Genomic DNA, 14,314 nt, shown 5'->3' with positions numbered 1-14,314 from the left:
TGAAATGAGCTGTTGCAGGTTTTAGTGTAATTTCTGAATCAATCGATGTTCCTTACTGTTAAAAAAACAAAATCGGTCAGGAAAGAAAAGAGGCTAAGCTAATTCATTGACCAATTAAAGACTAATTCCTTCATAGAGCACCTTCTAAATATCTAACCCAGTAGAAAAAATGACCAATATTGAAAGGCCAAGATGTTTAACTAAAGTAGCCAATCAATACATTTCTGAGCCTGACCACCATTTAAGTCTGTCTAATTTAGACCCAAAGACTGAAGCGCCTCCACATGACGTGGTTATTCAAGGTAAATAATTCAAGTCTGCATTTCACAGCAGTTTATAAACACAATTCTGTTTAAAGCCTTAACACTGATTTATGGATCACACAGGGCAACAGCTAGTTTTATTAGCATTAGTTTGCTGCAGGCTAAAATGCTCCAGCTTTCATTTGGCAGATCATAAGAAAACAAACGACTCCAAATTCAGGACTGTCCGTGTGGACTGGAGGTTTGGCAGCAATAAAAATAAAGATAAAAGCAAGATGTGTAGCTGTCTGGCTTGTCACCAATGTGCGCTCTATAATGGTGTTGCATTTACTTGGTTAAAACTTCTCTGCTGGTATAAATTAATATAGTTTTCTTTTCTAAATTTATTTTATTAAAGATGTAAACACACAAAAGATTTTAGTAGAAAACACAAAGGTTATAAAAGAAATAAATAAATTATCATCTACTAATACACAAATAATTTATCCTAAGACATGTGGCCAAAAAAAGGAAAAATTATTTTGTGTATTTGTTTGTATATGTTCAGATGTACAGTCAGTAATTTCTTACCTTTCTATAGGCTTCATGTTTTCAGCTAAATGTTCATGTTAAATCAGCATGGACGTGAGTGGGTTAGGACTAAACATATATATTTAGTTTCACATAAATCTGTAACAAAGCATTGTTTAATAGACAGAGCATATTTATGCATTCAGTGTTGCTCATGCTATGCGGGCACCAACGTTCAAAGTTACAATTTCCCTATAGCTTATATTTTTTCTCATACAGGGTGACATTTTCTACTATCTGAACTGTTAGTAAAACTAAACAGAAATAATGATCACAGCATTATCTAAAATTTTAGAAACTTGTTTTAGTGTTTTAACAATTGCTTTGGCACTTTTTGTCTGACCACTTTTGAAGCTATATATATATAAAAAAATGATGCATGCTGAAAACTAAAAACACATGCAGCAAAAGACTATTGTTTACCAGTGAAGGGTTGTACCTCACCAAAAGCCTTTAATTCATGTGTCAAAGTTAAGCTTTTATTTCGTGGAATAAATGGTGGCAATTACCAAAATGACAAGTTTCTTGACATTGTGTAAACCAGGGTGGGTGACATTTTTTTTTATATTAACAATTTGACTAAATGAGAGTGGACTCATGTGTGTCTCTAACACTGTAGTCCTATTAGTTTTCTACCAAAAAACCTTCTGCTATTGTACATCACTGTAAGGGAAAGGGTAAAAGAAAAAAAGGGAGAAAGTTACACAGTGACTCTCAGTAAAAACAAATGACGTTGTTGTGTCAAAGTTGTGTCAGTTGTATACAGTTTGAACATTCTTGGTCATGTATATCCTCTTAGTCAAAATTAATTGCATTTCTACTAATTAATTAATAATGTTTTTATCCTCTGAAACATAAGATCATTATTTCATTGTGTGAGTCATCACTTGCATAATAATTCATCTGTCAAAATCTGAGGAGATTGTAAAACATGCTTATAGAAAATAATGGTAACAGAGCTCTGACAATTTCTGAACATGGAGCAGACAGATTTGTCTATTACAGATTTTATTTGTAACGCCTGTTCATGGAGAAGAGAGAAGTGTAACAATTGGATGGGACGGATGTCCCATTCACACCATTTTGACAGTTTTGCAGTGCAAAGGAGAGCATTGGGTGTGGGGTTGATGATAATCTATGGTCAAACAGAGTGGTAAGATTTCCTGTCATTCCTGACACTGTTTTGTTTTTAACAGCAGTTTTATTTTTAGCTGTAACCATGACTGATGTATTACAAATCTTTGACTTAGCTTCATGTGTTTTTGAACGATACCTATGGATGCATTTCAATAAAATGGAACTTTATGTATTATCTCTGCAATCTTCTCTTTGAGATGACATAGATGAACTCTTTTATAAGGTTTTGCCTCGACTGTCAATCTCTCAAACACTACACAACAAGGACTCAAAAATGTATCACCACCAGCACCAGATCATTGTTGCACTGTAAAAACAGTCCAGGTAGAGCTAATATGTTTTGGAATCAGACAAGTGGTTATTACCAACATTTGGGTAGTGATGCACTGTAATGAGTAATGTAAGAAACTTGTGCTCACCGAACTATTACTTTCGAAATGATTAATAGGAAATACATACTGAACATCAATTGCATAACTGTGGGTAATGAGCCCAGTAATACTATTGTGTGACTAAGCTAATATTCTCTCCTAAAGTGCTCCCTTATGGTGGTGAGGGCTTCGTTTTCAGATGTAGCTTGTTGGCTATTATTCTGCTGGGGGTTTGATTTACGTCATGTGGTTCCTGGGAGTTCTTTCTCTGTCTGTAAGGAACTGAGGAACCAAGGGATAATTACTCACAATCCTAATAGACCATCGAAGAATAGCCCCACTTGCAGGCCAATCTCCAAAGTAATGAATCACTATAGAAAAAACAATGAAAGGATTATTCATGCGTAAGTGTGATTTGCAGTCTGTGTATTTCCAAGGATTTATATTCATTCATCATCTCACATGAGAAATTGGGGAGGATTTAAAAATGTAACAAATAAGTAAATAGTGCAGCGTGCTGTATTCATATGCAACTTGCTTTTCTACTTCATGAAAAATTGATTACTCAATCAACTTCAGTCCCAAATAAATCAGCAAGTTACCGCTAAAAAATAGGTAACAAAGTAAAAAGTTACTTCAGAAAATGGGATAAAAAAACAAACATACATTTATTTTTAAAAAAAAGTCTTCCTTCCTCTTTGAGTTTTTAACTCAGCAAAGACTCTTGTAATGTATATACGGGCTTAGTACCTAAATTCACGTCACAAAGATTATGACACGAAGATAATGTTGTACATTACGATCTACATTAGAGTTAAAAAGGAAGTTTTATATGTGTGTGTATGTATATATATATATATATATACATATACATACACATACATATATGTATATATGTGTATATATATATATATATATATATATATATATATATATATATATATATATATATATATATATATATATATACACATACATATATATATATACACATACATATATATATATATACACACATACATATATATATATATATATATATATATATATATATATATATATATATATATATATATATATATAAAACGGGACATGTAATTTCAAAAACCTCAGATAAGGATTGTAAAGTAATCAGTTTGTGGATTTGCCATCAAAAATAACTGGGTGATGTTGTGCTATTCTTTAGGTCAGGGGTCCCCAATCCCAGTCCACGAGGGCCGGTGTCCCTGCAGGTTTTAGATGTGTCCTTGATCCATCACAGCTGATTTAAATGGATAAATTAGCTTCTCAACATGTCTTGAAGTTCTCCAGAGGCCTGGTAATGAACTAATCATGTGATTCAGGTGTGTTGACCCAGGGTGAGATCTAAAACCTGCAGGGACACTGGCCCTCGTGGACTGGGGACCCCTGCTTTAGGTACAGTTCATGATACAAAACATTACTGTATATACAAAAATAGATTTTACCCACTAGTTAGTGAAATCCAGTTTTAAAGCTTTAATTTAGCATTTTAGCTGCTGAAATTTTGGAATGCTTTCAACAAATAAGTTATTAAGTAAAATAAGAATTTTAAGGCATAAGAAAGTCAAGCAAGTTCAATTTTGTGTTCTGCAGCATAGGAGACCTTTTAGCTGCTCCCACAGAGACCATTAAGTCACCACATGGTTCCACCTACTCTTCGCATTTCATCCTTGTCATTCTCTCATAAAAATGTCAGTAAAGTTGTGATTGCAGTATTTCAGCATCTAGCAAGCTCTACTTATGAAGAGCTTTGAAAACCAATTAAATGATAGTAATTTTACATTCTTCAAAGGTCAGAAAGAGAAGGCTAATAATCTACAGTGATGGATTATGTTGCACTGGTACACAACAGACTGTTACATCCATGGTCACTGCTCAGTTTGGTACATATAAGAGTGAGAGATGCCATTCAAAGAATTATGAATTGAATTTCTGGCAGAATTTTGTTACAGCAAAGCACAAAAATGTCTAAAAACGTATTTTATGGGAACAATCAACAAATTGAAGAAATTTCTGTCAGATTAAACCAGATACTTTATACATATCAGCCACGATATCTCATGTAACATCTGCCTGTATTGTAGAATGTAGTTGATTAAAAAAACAGAAAACCTCAAGGTGGCATCAGTACAGGTCAGCTGACAACAGCTGGTTTTCAAAGAATAAAAAATATAAATATACAGTCCACCACATAAATGATTAGTCTTTTATACCTCTGCCCAAATCCAACGTTCATCCTGGTGCTAAGTTATTAGCAAAAGCCAGCTTGATTAGCATGCTGCATAGTATATATTATAGTATTTTTTATATCAAAGAAACAGATAGTTAGTGCAATGCAATGTAAAATGAAATATTATTATTTAACTCACTAAAACCGGGTAAAAGATTTCTTGGATGGGTTGCTAGTATAACTAACCATATGGCTAGTTATAAAACTTTCTGGATAAGTGATAATTAGAAAAATAAATAATAGAGGTCCAATTTAGTGGCCTAATAACCTGAGGTGAAGCAGCTAGTATCCCGCTATGCACCCACCTGACACTCAGCAGCAAATCTCTAATATCTTTATTAGTGATTTTCATACCTTTAAGTCTTCTATAGCAGTGATTATAGAAATCACAGAAGTTCCCAACTGATAGAGGTGACCTGGAAGTATCCAAATACTAAGTAAAAGAAGCTTCAATGCTTCTTTTACTGCTTCCTTTAGCAGAGGAGACACTGGGACCATGCTTTATTAAAGGGGAGGAGAAAAGGCAGTTCCATAATTCATAACAAAGGACCACCTTTGTGTGTTCGTGGCTCAAGAGTTGGGCGTTCGCCTTGTAATCGGAAGGTTCCCTGTTCGAGCCCCGGCTTGGACAGTCTCGGTTGTTGTGTCCTTGGGCAAGACACTTCACCCGTTTCCTACTGGTGGTGGTCAGAGGGCACGGTGGCGCTAGTGTCCGGCAGCCTCGCCTCTGTCAGTGCGCCCCAGGGTGGCTGTGGCTACAATGTAGCTTGCCATTACCAGTGTGTGAATGTGTGTGTGAATGGGTGGATGACTGGATGTGTAAAGCGCTTTGGGGTCCTTAGGGACTAGTAAAGCGCTATACAAATACAGGCCATTTACCTGACAATTCATGAAAACAATCAACATAATAAACAAAGTGTATGTAAATGTTAACTGTAACTACCTTTTCCATTTCATGCCATTACCTGCAGATATATTTTGAGGTTTTAACAACTGCCTCTTAACCTCACAGCAGAAGATTATGAGCTCTATTAAGTGATTAAAGTGTGTTTAAGGTTCTGTATAATCAGTTTGCATGAATGTCCTTTGCTGTACTGCAGCCTTTAGGATTATCATAATTTCGTTTTTATTTGAGGTCAGCTGCGATAAGTGATGGATAGAGAGAATTTTAATGCAGTCACAGAAATCCTAAACAGGGCAGTGAAAAAGAGTTACACTGGATAACAGCAGGTAAATATTAGAAAATAAGATGTATTGAATGTTATAGGCTATTGGACAGACTTACTAATCAGGGGAAATTACTGTGAGACGAGTGAAGGTCGTTCACATTCTCAGTGCACCTCTCTTCTGTTTTGCTAATTTTTACCAGTTCTACTCACCTTTCCTTCACCTCAATGTTGTTTTCATCGAGGTCGAGGAAAAGAGGTTAGGAAAAGGAAAAGGAGGGACTTTTCAAGCACCCACACTTTACTTATGGACACATGATATTAGTTAACAGATTGTAGACGATAGACCTGCCCTTAAGTTATTTTTTAAAATAAAACTGCTTCATGACCATGTTATTTTTTCAACATTGGCTCATAAACATTAATGTACTGATAAGTGTAGTAGCCTCTTTTTTTGTTTAAAGCAAAAAAGAGGGTGAGTGAACCTCAAAGTCTCTTACACTAATGACTCGCTCTAAATTAAAATAACTTATATCTTGCTTGTTTTACTTTCAGATATATTGAGGTGTAAAACGAATAGATTTAATTTGGTTTGTGTCAGAAAAACCAGGTGAATTCAGGAAAAAAACAGTTTCAGGGCATGGGGATTTCCACATTAAACAAGCAAAATATGCTATCTTAACTCATCAGGTTTCAAGGTGCAATTTTCATAACCTCTGAAGAGATGCCAGGTTGGAGTGAGACTCCCAGTGCTCCTTTTGTTAAGTTGAACCACTGACCGTCTATGAGCTGTTGGTGGCTTTGTAGAGACAAAACAATAGTACCATCAAATTTCTCATCCAAATCTTGGCAAGAAAATGATTAAATGCATTTCCTAAAATGTCAAAAAGTACTGCTCTAGGCAAAAAAATACCAAGCATTCACTGAGCTTCTCCAATTGGTTGGTGTTCTCTGTTTATCATTGTGCAGCAAATATCAAAACAAGATATTTTAAGATGTCATCTTGGACTCTGGAAGCTGAAGGACAAAACAATCAACAGTGAAATATATCAACAGAGAAATTGCTAATAAAAATAATAGCTGCAGCCCTGGGTCATTGCAAATAAATGATGCGTGCATTTGAATGAACAACAGCAAAAGCAGCAAAAAGAAACCAGAGCTGCAGTTTGAGCCACTTGATTTCAATTTTGTTTCTATGAGTCTGTCAGAATGATCTGAAGTCCGCTCACTGTGCCACCTTTGACACTGTGCCAGAAACACATAAAGCTGCCATCACAACAAGTGATAGATGCCCGTATAACTTTTGGGGAATGGAGAAGCAGCTCCCAATCAATCAGAGGGTTTAGACTTTGCTCCAACCAAATTAAATCAACTCCATTTCAATTAAATCACTGCTGCCTCACACAAACCGGAGTCCCACTGAGGCTCTAACATCGACCACCATGCAGGCAATCTGAGGGCAAAGGCTGGATGGACAAACCTTAAACTTTTAAACAGGTTCAATACTCTCAGGACTCTAAAAGTCTGACACTAAACTGCACCGCCTGCAGGCGCTCTATGGCCCCGCGGTAGCTGCAATATAAACGTGATTCCAGGAAAGGAAGGAAGATTTTATTCATATCCAAGCTGACTGATAAAGCAAAACACATCACAGAAAGTAAGCACATGCCGACTAGTGTACTACACATGAAATACAGAAGCACAAAGAGCAATTGTATATAAGAGAAATACACTAGGGCAGCGGTCCCCAACCCCTGGGCCACGGACCGATAGTCGTTTGATACCGGGCAGCGAGAGTTAAGGCTCGGATGTGAAATATATGGTTTTCAGGGTTTTTATTGGTTTTTAATCGTTATTTTTTTTTATCATTAACTTGGTTTCCCTGGGTCTTTTCTCGTGCGTTATGAATACATTTTCCTTTTTTTTTGTACCGGTACTGGTTTTATTTTGTTGTATTTATCTGCGAGACCTTAAAGGCCAGTCCGTGAAAATATTGTTGGTCATAAACTGGTCCGTGGCACAAAAAAAGGGTTGGGGACTGCTGTACTAGGGGACTGTGGCTCAGGTGGTAGAGAGAGGTTTTGCAGTTTGGTTCTTGGTCTGCTATGTGGACCCACATAATCTCCACTTTGGAAAAACATTGACTGGTCTGCTAACTTTTTGGGGGGTTTCTATTGTATCCAGCGGATTCCTCGCCTAAAAGTTCCTATTATGTCTTTTGGTCATTGTTAAATTTTTTTTAGATATGCTTTTAAATGGCTAATAAAAAATTACATGTGATCAAATGGCACTGTATGGTTTCAAGATTTCATTCCTGCTATCCACATTGAGATTTTTAACAACATGCAACCAAAGATGGCTTCCAGAACCAAAAGTCCCATGCCTAGAGATGATGTATATTCATATGCAGATGTCCGTGTGTAATTAATGGCAGCTCTGCTGCCATTAGTGTGCGTGTGGGTAAATGCAAAACACATGCAATACACTTTGTAAAAGTGATGAGGTTTAAAGATGCTATAAAGGCTAAGAGCAGACTATTTTCTGTTTTACAGTTTTTAAGAATTACAGCTGCTTCATATACTTCAGAGAAGAGGACACAGTGGAGTGTGAAGCAGAGTGAACCTCTGATCTACTCAGATTACTTGTGTTAGCTCTGAGGGCTCTTGTGAAACCCACACAGAACTTTTCTAAGAGGAATTCTGACATGCTGTTCTTTTATTAGAGTGTTTACACCAAAAGTATAACTGCAAGGCAATGTGTTTGTGTGGGCAGAACATTACAGGTACACTGCAAGTGAGAAGATCCAGGAAGTCCACAGTCAATGATATATGAGGTTTATGGGGAAAGCTTTGGAAAGTTATCAGCGGTGTGTTAACACCAATAAGAAGAGACTCACTTGTAATAATATTTTTGCCAAGATCAACCTCCAATTTTAAAGTGATGCCAACACCAAGTGCCAAAAACTGCAGTTGCTCAAATGGCCACTTGAGGCCGGCTGCAATTCCTGGCAGAAATACAGCAGAAATAAACACGTTTACAGCCTGGTATAAAAAACAGCTTGGGTCTTTATAGCTCTTTCCCTCCTTCATGACTGCACGGGGAAGTGAATTTCTAAAGAAATTATCCATTTAAGGCATAAAGTTAGGAAAGGTAACCAGTCTGAGTGACAGATGGCTGTCATTTTGTGTAAGGAGCTGGCTGTAAAAGCTAAAGTACTTTTTATAAGCAGTTCTGATTTCTTCACGCCACAATTAGCATGGGATTTATTATCAGTGAATTAAGAATGTGCCCTACTAACAAAAGTACCTAGCCAGCACTAGCAAAGCTCAGCAGTGGTCATATCTGCTAGATTAAAACTAAACAAACACCCCCCCCCCCCCCCCCCCCCCCCCAGAAAACAACAACAAACATTAAACCACCAGGTGATTGCCCAATGCTTACAACCGTCTTTTATTTACAGCCTGTGGTCAAGACTAAAGAAACTCCAAGAGGGCACAGATTTTTTTGCAGAGCCTGAAATATTGCCTGTCAGGATGTCTTTAGACGTTATCAGTTTATTTCAAGCATATTGAACTGTCTCACTCAATCACTCAGTCTAAATTGGCTGACTTTTGCCTCTGCTCTGTTTCTCTTCACCTCAGTTTTATTTTTATTCTCATTCCTCCCTCTTCCATGTTTCCACTGCACTCCCCGATTTACATTTGCTGCATCTCCCTTCTGTTTTTGTATACCCTTCCAGATGATGAGGCCACTAGACTGAATTACATGCAGACTTAGTTGCAGGTAGTGCTCAGGCTGTGTGAGGCCCTTAGCTGCCACATGCAGCTTGAGTCAGACTGACAGGTAGCCTGGGGCTGATATCACGGATCTTCTTTCTCTCCCTTTCACTCCTCAACTATATGCTGCTCGCCTCCCTTCTGCTAGACATTATTGCATTAAAATTCACTCTCTTTCTCCCCCCCTTTCTCCCCTGCTTAAGGCTTAGCAGGTTGGCATGTGGTGCATATATTCAAATCCACACTGCAAGCTTCTCCAACCCATGGCTGCAAGGACTTATGTTAGATGATGTCCCCTTCAGCATGAAACAGTGCTCAGCCAAGAGAACCGCCGTTACTGTCCAGCAGATTCAAGTGGTGACCACAGTTGCTGGAGGCAGGTCAAAGCAACTGTTTAGGGTGGTACTTCATGTTTGTCTGTGATAGTTCCTGGCAGCCACACTCGAGCGTTCCGTCTGTTGAGTCACCGCGGGGACTTGAACTCAGCCTGTGTCAACTGTCAAGCAGATGTCCAGGATCGAAAGGAGGGAAAGTGGCAATGCTTCAGAGAAACAGCGTCCTCAAGTGCATACACAAATACTCGTTCGTAAATGCCCACGTATATTAATTTACTACTTGACAGACTAGCGCTGAAAGGAAAATAGAAGGGAGGACAATTTGAGATGTGAACAAAAATGAAAAAGAAAAAAAAAATAGATCTTCACACAGCGCAGAAGAAGGAACAATTCTGACAGCCCAGCTGGTGTAAGTGATTGTTTGATTGTCATGGGGAATTCAGGAAACTCGAGTGAGATTCTTTCTCCCTTTTTCGTTTCACATAGTGTCTAAAAAGGCTGCCTGCCTGGCCAGCAACTCCTTGTTAAACACTATTAAGGAAATATCTGTGACGCCCTGTCCTTCTCCTAGCTATGGCTGATATTTCTGGAGCAGAATGAGCCATGAAGATCCCCCAAAACGTGCCACTCCCTTGCTTTACCAGTTCAATAAAATAACAGATGATTGAATCCCGTCCCTCAAGTGACAGCTCAAGGCGAAGGCAAACTACGGTGACAAATACATTTGCGGCAATCACAGAAATTGTGTTTTGCATGATGTTCGAGGTGGAGTTGTCACTCAGAATTATCTCTTTCTTTGGTGACGAACACTGTAGAGGGATTTCAGCACAAAATACAAATTAAAAAAAATAAAAGAAGAGGAGAAACAGTGTGAGAGAAAATTCCAAAGCTGCTTCCAAAGCTGCTGCTCTGGTCTAATCTTTAAAAAAAAACTGTACACATGCACAAATATGAAAAAAAGAGGGGAGAAAATTAGATCATTAATGGGGATGGTAAAGCAATAGATGTATGCATTTATTATGTGGAGAGACAACATAAACAAGTACTGCACAAAGTAGATAAGCAGGCTGTCACAAAGCTGCTGTTGGCCAGTGGGGGCCACTAATCTGAGTGCTGTGGACTACAGAGGCATCAATATAGAGTGTGTGAACAAGAAATGAACTTTTCAAAACATTATTAACTATGTTAATTTCTAATTACACACACACACACACACACACACACACACACACACACACACACACACACACACACACACACATACATATATATATGCATATGCTTGGGCATATAAGCAATCATAATGCATGTGTCAGGACATGTCACCACACGCGCGCACATTTGAGCATCCATAACTTACTAATGCATTTATAATGACATTATATAAATTATGCCCGACCACTAGGCCTTGTCACATCCTCTTTCAGCTGTGAGTTTTTCATCCTCCTAAAAAAAGACGCCTCCAAATGGAGTCGTTCCCTGTGATTGCCCGTTTTGGGCATTAAACCTCCAGGATGCAGAGTTAATGGGATTGCTCCTGTTTTGCTTCGGGCTGCGGACTGCACAGTGGCTAGAGGCTGGTGGGGATGGGAGGGGGGGGGGGGGGGGGGGGGGTGAGTTGATGCTTAGAAGCGACTTAGTGGAGACAAGAAGAAACCAAGCCAATTTTCACTTTGTTGCTTCTCCAGCATAGCCAAGACATCCAATTCCATCAGGCCTTTGCTCCTGGCGCGGCTGATAGAAATGGGCCCTAAGTCCTGTGGCAGGGCCAGCTTATTCCCTTATCTTCTAATGGCTCTGATAAGGGATTGGAAAAAGCGGTGACAGAATAACCACCGCGTGACCCGCTGCCAAAAAAATCCTGATTAATCTCACTAACGAACAATAGGAACAAGCTATGGATATTACAGATGCTTTACTAATATCATTTACATATTTGTTTTGAAGAACAACAGCTGGGGCTGTTTAATCACTAATAACGAATAAAATCTATTTCAGCAAAGCTTAAATATCTCCCTGGGGGATGCAGCCCACCTGTTGAGACTGCGGTAACAATCTGACCTTGTGGATTAGTTCAAATCTCTATTATTTTTCTTGCCGACTCACCGGGGGCTTTGTAGAAGCCAGTGTCCTCTTCTGTAAGAGGCAGCAGGTAGACTTCACCTTCCTTCCACAGCAGGGGGTAGTCCAGCCCTCCAGAAAACTCTCCCAACCAGCCTTCTTGATCTGGAGGTGAAAGACATCACATCTAAGTGCTAAATATTCATGTTCACAAAGAGTTTGTATGTTTATTTTCTTACAGGGGTTATCTGTCCAAACAGCTTTGTGTAGGTTGCAATGTATGTTTATGTATGTTTTCTGTCTTTCTTTCATTTTTTGTTATCTCAAAAATAAAAGAGGAGAAAAAAACAGCTTTGTTCCTGAGAGCTCAGCACAGAGCCAAAATGCTGAAAATGGAGAGAGGACAGAGGGTCAGGGAGAACAAAGTAAACATTGCTGGTCTCGTTAATTTTGGCTCAGTAATAAAGCTCCCAAGGCAACAAGGGAAACCTCATTAATGGCTGGGGAGACAATACCTTCAACGAAGTCAGAAGTGATGTTGACAGCAGCATAGTGATTGGACGAGGAGCAGGCCAGCGAGTGGCCAAAGCAGAAGCACGGTTGGCAGCCTGCTGGGTTTACTTGCTGGAGACTGAAAAATCCTGGCTTGCATCTGCAGGTACACAAACGCACACACACACATCCTCGTGCATAAAAAAAGTCATTAACATGCAGAAGCTTTACTCACGCCTGATTACGGCTATTTACCACATCCATGCTGCACTGTTATATTCACTATCTATTTAAGCTTTTTTTCAGTTCAGCAGTTTGGGCGCAAGTCGCCGCACACATCGCGGCGTTTTAAGAAGAAGAATGGAGCTCAACTGCTAGCACCCTGACCTGCAGGCACTTGCTGCCATGTGGGTGGGACAGGAACACCGCTAAAAATCAGCCACTACACTAGTCACATTACACAGGAGAGGGGTTTGCTCAACCACCCGTGAAATCAGCCAAAAAGTCAACAAACAGGGAGCACAGAATTATTCAATAGTTGGAGACCTGGGGCTGTGTGTATTGCTAATGTCATAGTGAGGTTATCTGTTTGATCCTCTATCCCACAGGAGCAAGATAGAAGCAGAAAGGGAGAAGCAGAGACTATTGACATAGTTTAACGGTCGCTTGCACTGCTTTAGTTGTTAAAATGACAGATAGCTTAAAAATGTTCAAGCAAGTCTGAATCAAATTGTTCTTAAGCCCTCCGTTTCTGCTGCACCAGCCGACTGGGAATGAAATTTGCAAAGTTATTTTCCCCTTAGGAGCGATAATGAAAATGATTTATTTTCAAAAGCGATGCTAAAAAGAGACCAAACATAGGTATATTACATAATGTTTGGATGTTTTATTGTAAAAGACTTTTACAGTTGGCTTGTTTGTTCTTTATCTGGGAAACAAACAACAGCACGATAACCAACCTGTTGCAGTTCTGTCCCTCCACATTTTGCTTACAGTAACAGCGTCCATCCAGAGGAGAGCAGTCACCCACACTGCCACTGAGGTCACATTCACACAGCCTGCAGAAAAATATGAAATAGTTTAATCTGCTGCATTTAGCACGCATGTATATAAGAGAAGCAGAAAAAGAAAATGGGCAGGAAACTCTGAGATGAGGACAATTTGATGTGAAGACATCCCTGATGTCTGTTTCCTCACTTTCAAGACAGCAGATGTTCAGCTCTGAAAAACCACAGGGTGTCACGCTCAAGTAGATTTTAACAACACCGGTTCTTGTCTTAAAACTTGAACCTGGGCCTTCCTAATTACTGATTCACAGTGTTGCTGCCATCACCACAAAGTCATTTTCAAAAGTACAAAATGTTCCTCATAGCAAATCATCAACACCCAAATCTGAAATTTGAAGGCTGTGTAAAACAACCTCAATTAAAAAGCAAGTAAGTGTAAGTGTATGGATCAGCAGCGTGTTGGATTTTTGTCAAATTCTGTTTGATCACATTTATTGACTGGTTACTTTTTGTTTGAGATTGTAACACAGGATCTATTTTTAATGAGGTGCAATTACAATAATTCAATTATCCCAAGGCAAGCAGCCTCTAGTTGTTTCTGCTCTAGTGGTCTGGGTAATTCACGCATCAACTCAATAGCCTGAGTTTTCAGCACGAATGAGAGAAAGTGCTGTGTGTTTGTTTGTGTGAGTGTGTGTGTTTGTGTTTGTGTTTGTGCATGTCGATATCATCTCTGGGAAACAATTGCAGATATTAATGTACCGTTTTGGTATGCCCAGTAAATGTAATCTTTAGAAAGCGAGGTTTAATATTCTCTTGATCAAGCCTACTTTTAAACATGCATTTACAGACTTTTTGTTAACTGAGATACAACATACACAAATG

The 14,314-nt window shown here is 38.8% G+C and overlaps 1 protein-coding gene across 1 annotated transcript in view; it reads right to left on the bottom strand.

Moving 5' to 3' along the window:
* lamc3 (laminin, gamma 3) overlaps positions 1–14,314 on the bottom strand; it is a 131,471-nt gene that overhangs the window by 60,489 nt on the left and 56,668 nt on the right. Inside the window, exons 7-9 of the mRNA XM_063478196.1 lie at positions 13,382–13,480; positions 12,446–12,582; positions 11,976–12,095 (exon numbers count right to left, since the gene is read on the bottom strand). Coding sequence (XP_063334266.1) covers positions 11,976–12,095; positions 12,446–12,582; positions 13,382–13,480 — 356 coding nt within the window. The remainder of the gene's footprint in view (positions 1–11,975; positions 12,096–12,445; positions 12,583–13,381; positions 13,481–14,314) is intronic.

The sequence above is a fragment of the Pelmatolapia mariae genome, linkage group LG7 (genome assembly GCF_036321145.2).
Source record: "Pelmatolapia mariae isolate MD_Pm_ZW linkage group LG7, Pm_UMD_F_2, whole genome shotgun sequence".
In the NCBI taxonomy this organism is placed as follows: Eukaryota; Metazoa; Chordata; class Actinopteri; order Cichliformes; family Cichlidae; genus Pelmatolapia; species Pelmatolapia mariae.
The sequence above is the reverse complement of the archived record's forward strand: the minus strand, read 5'-3'. Positions and strand labels throughout refer to the sequence as shown.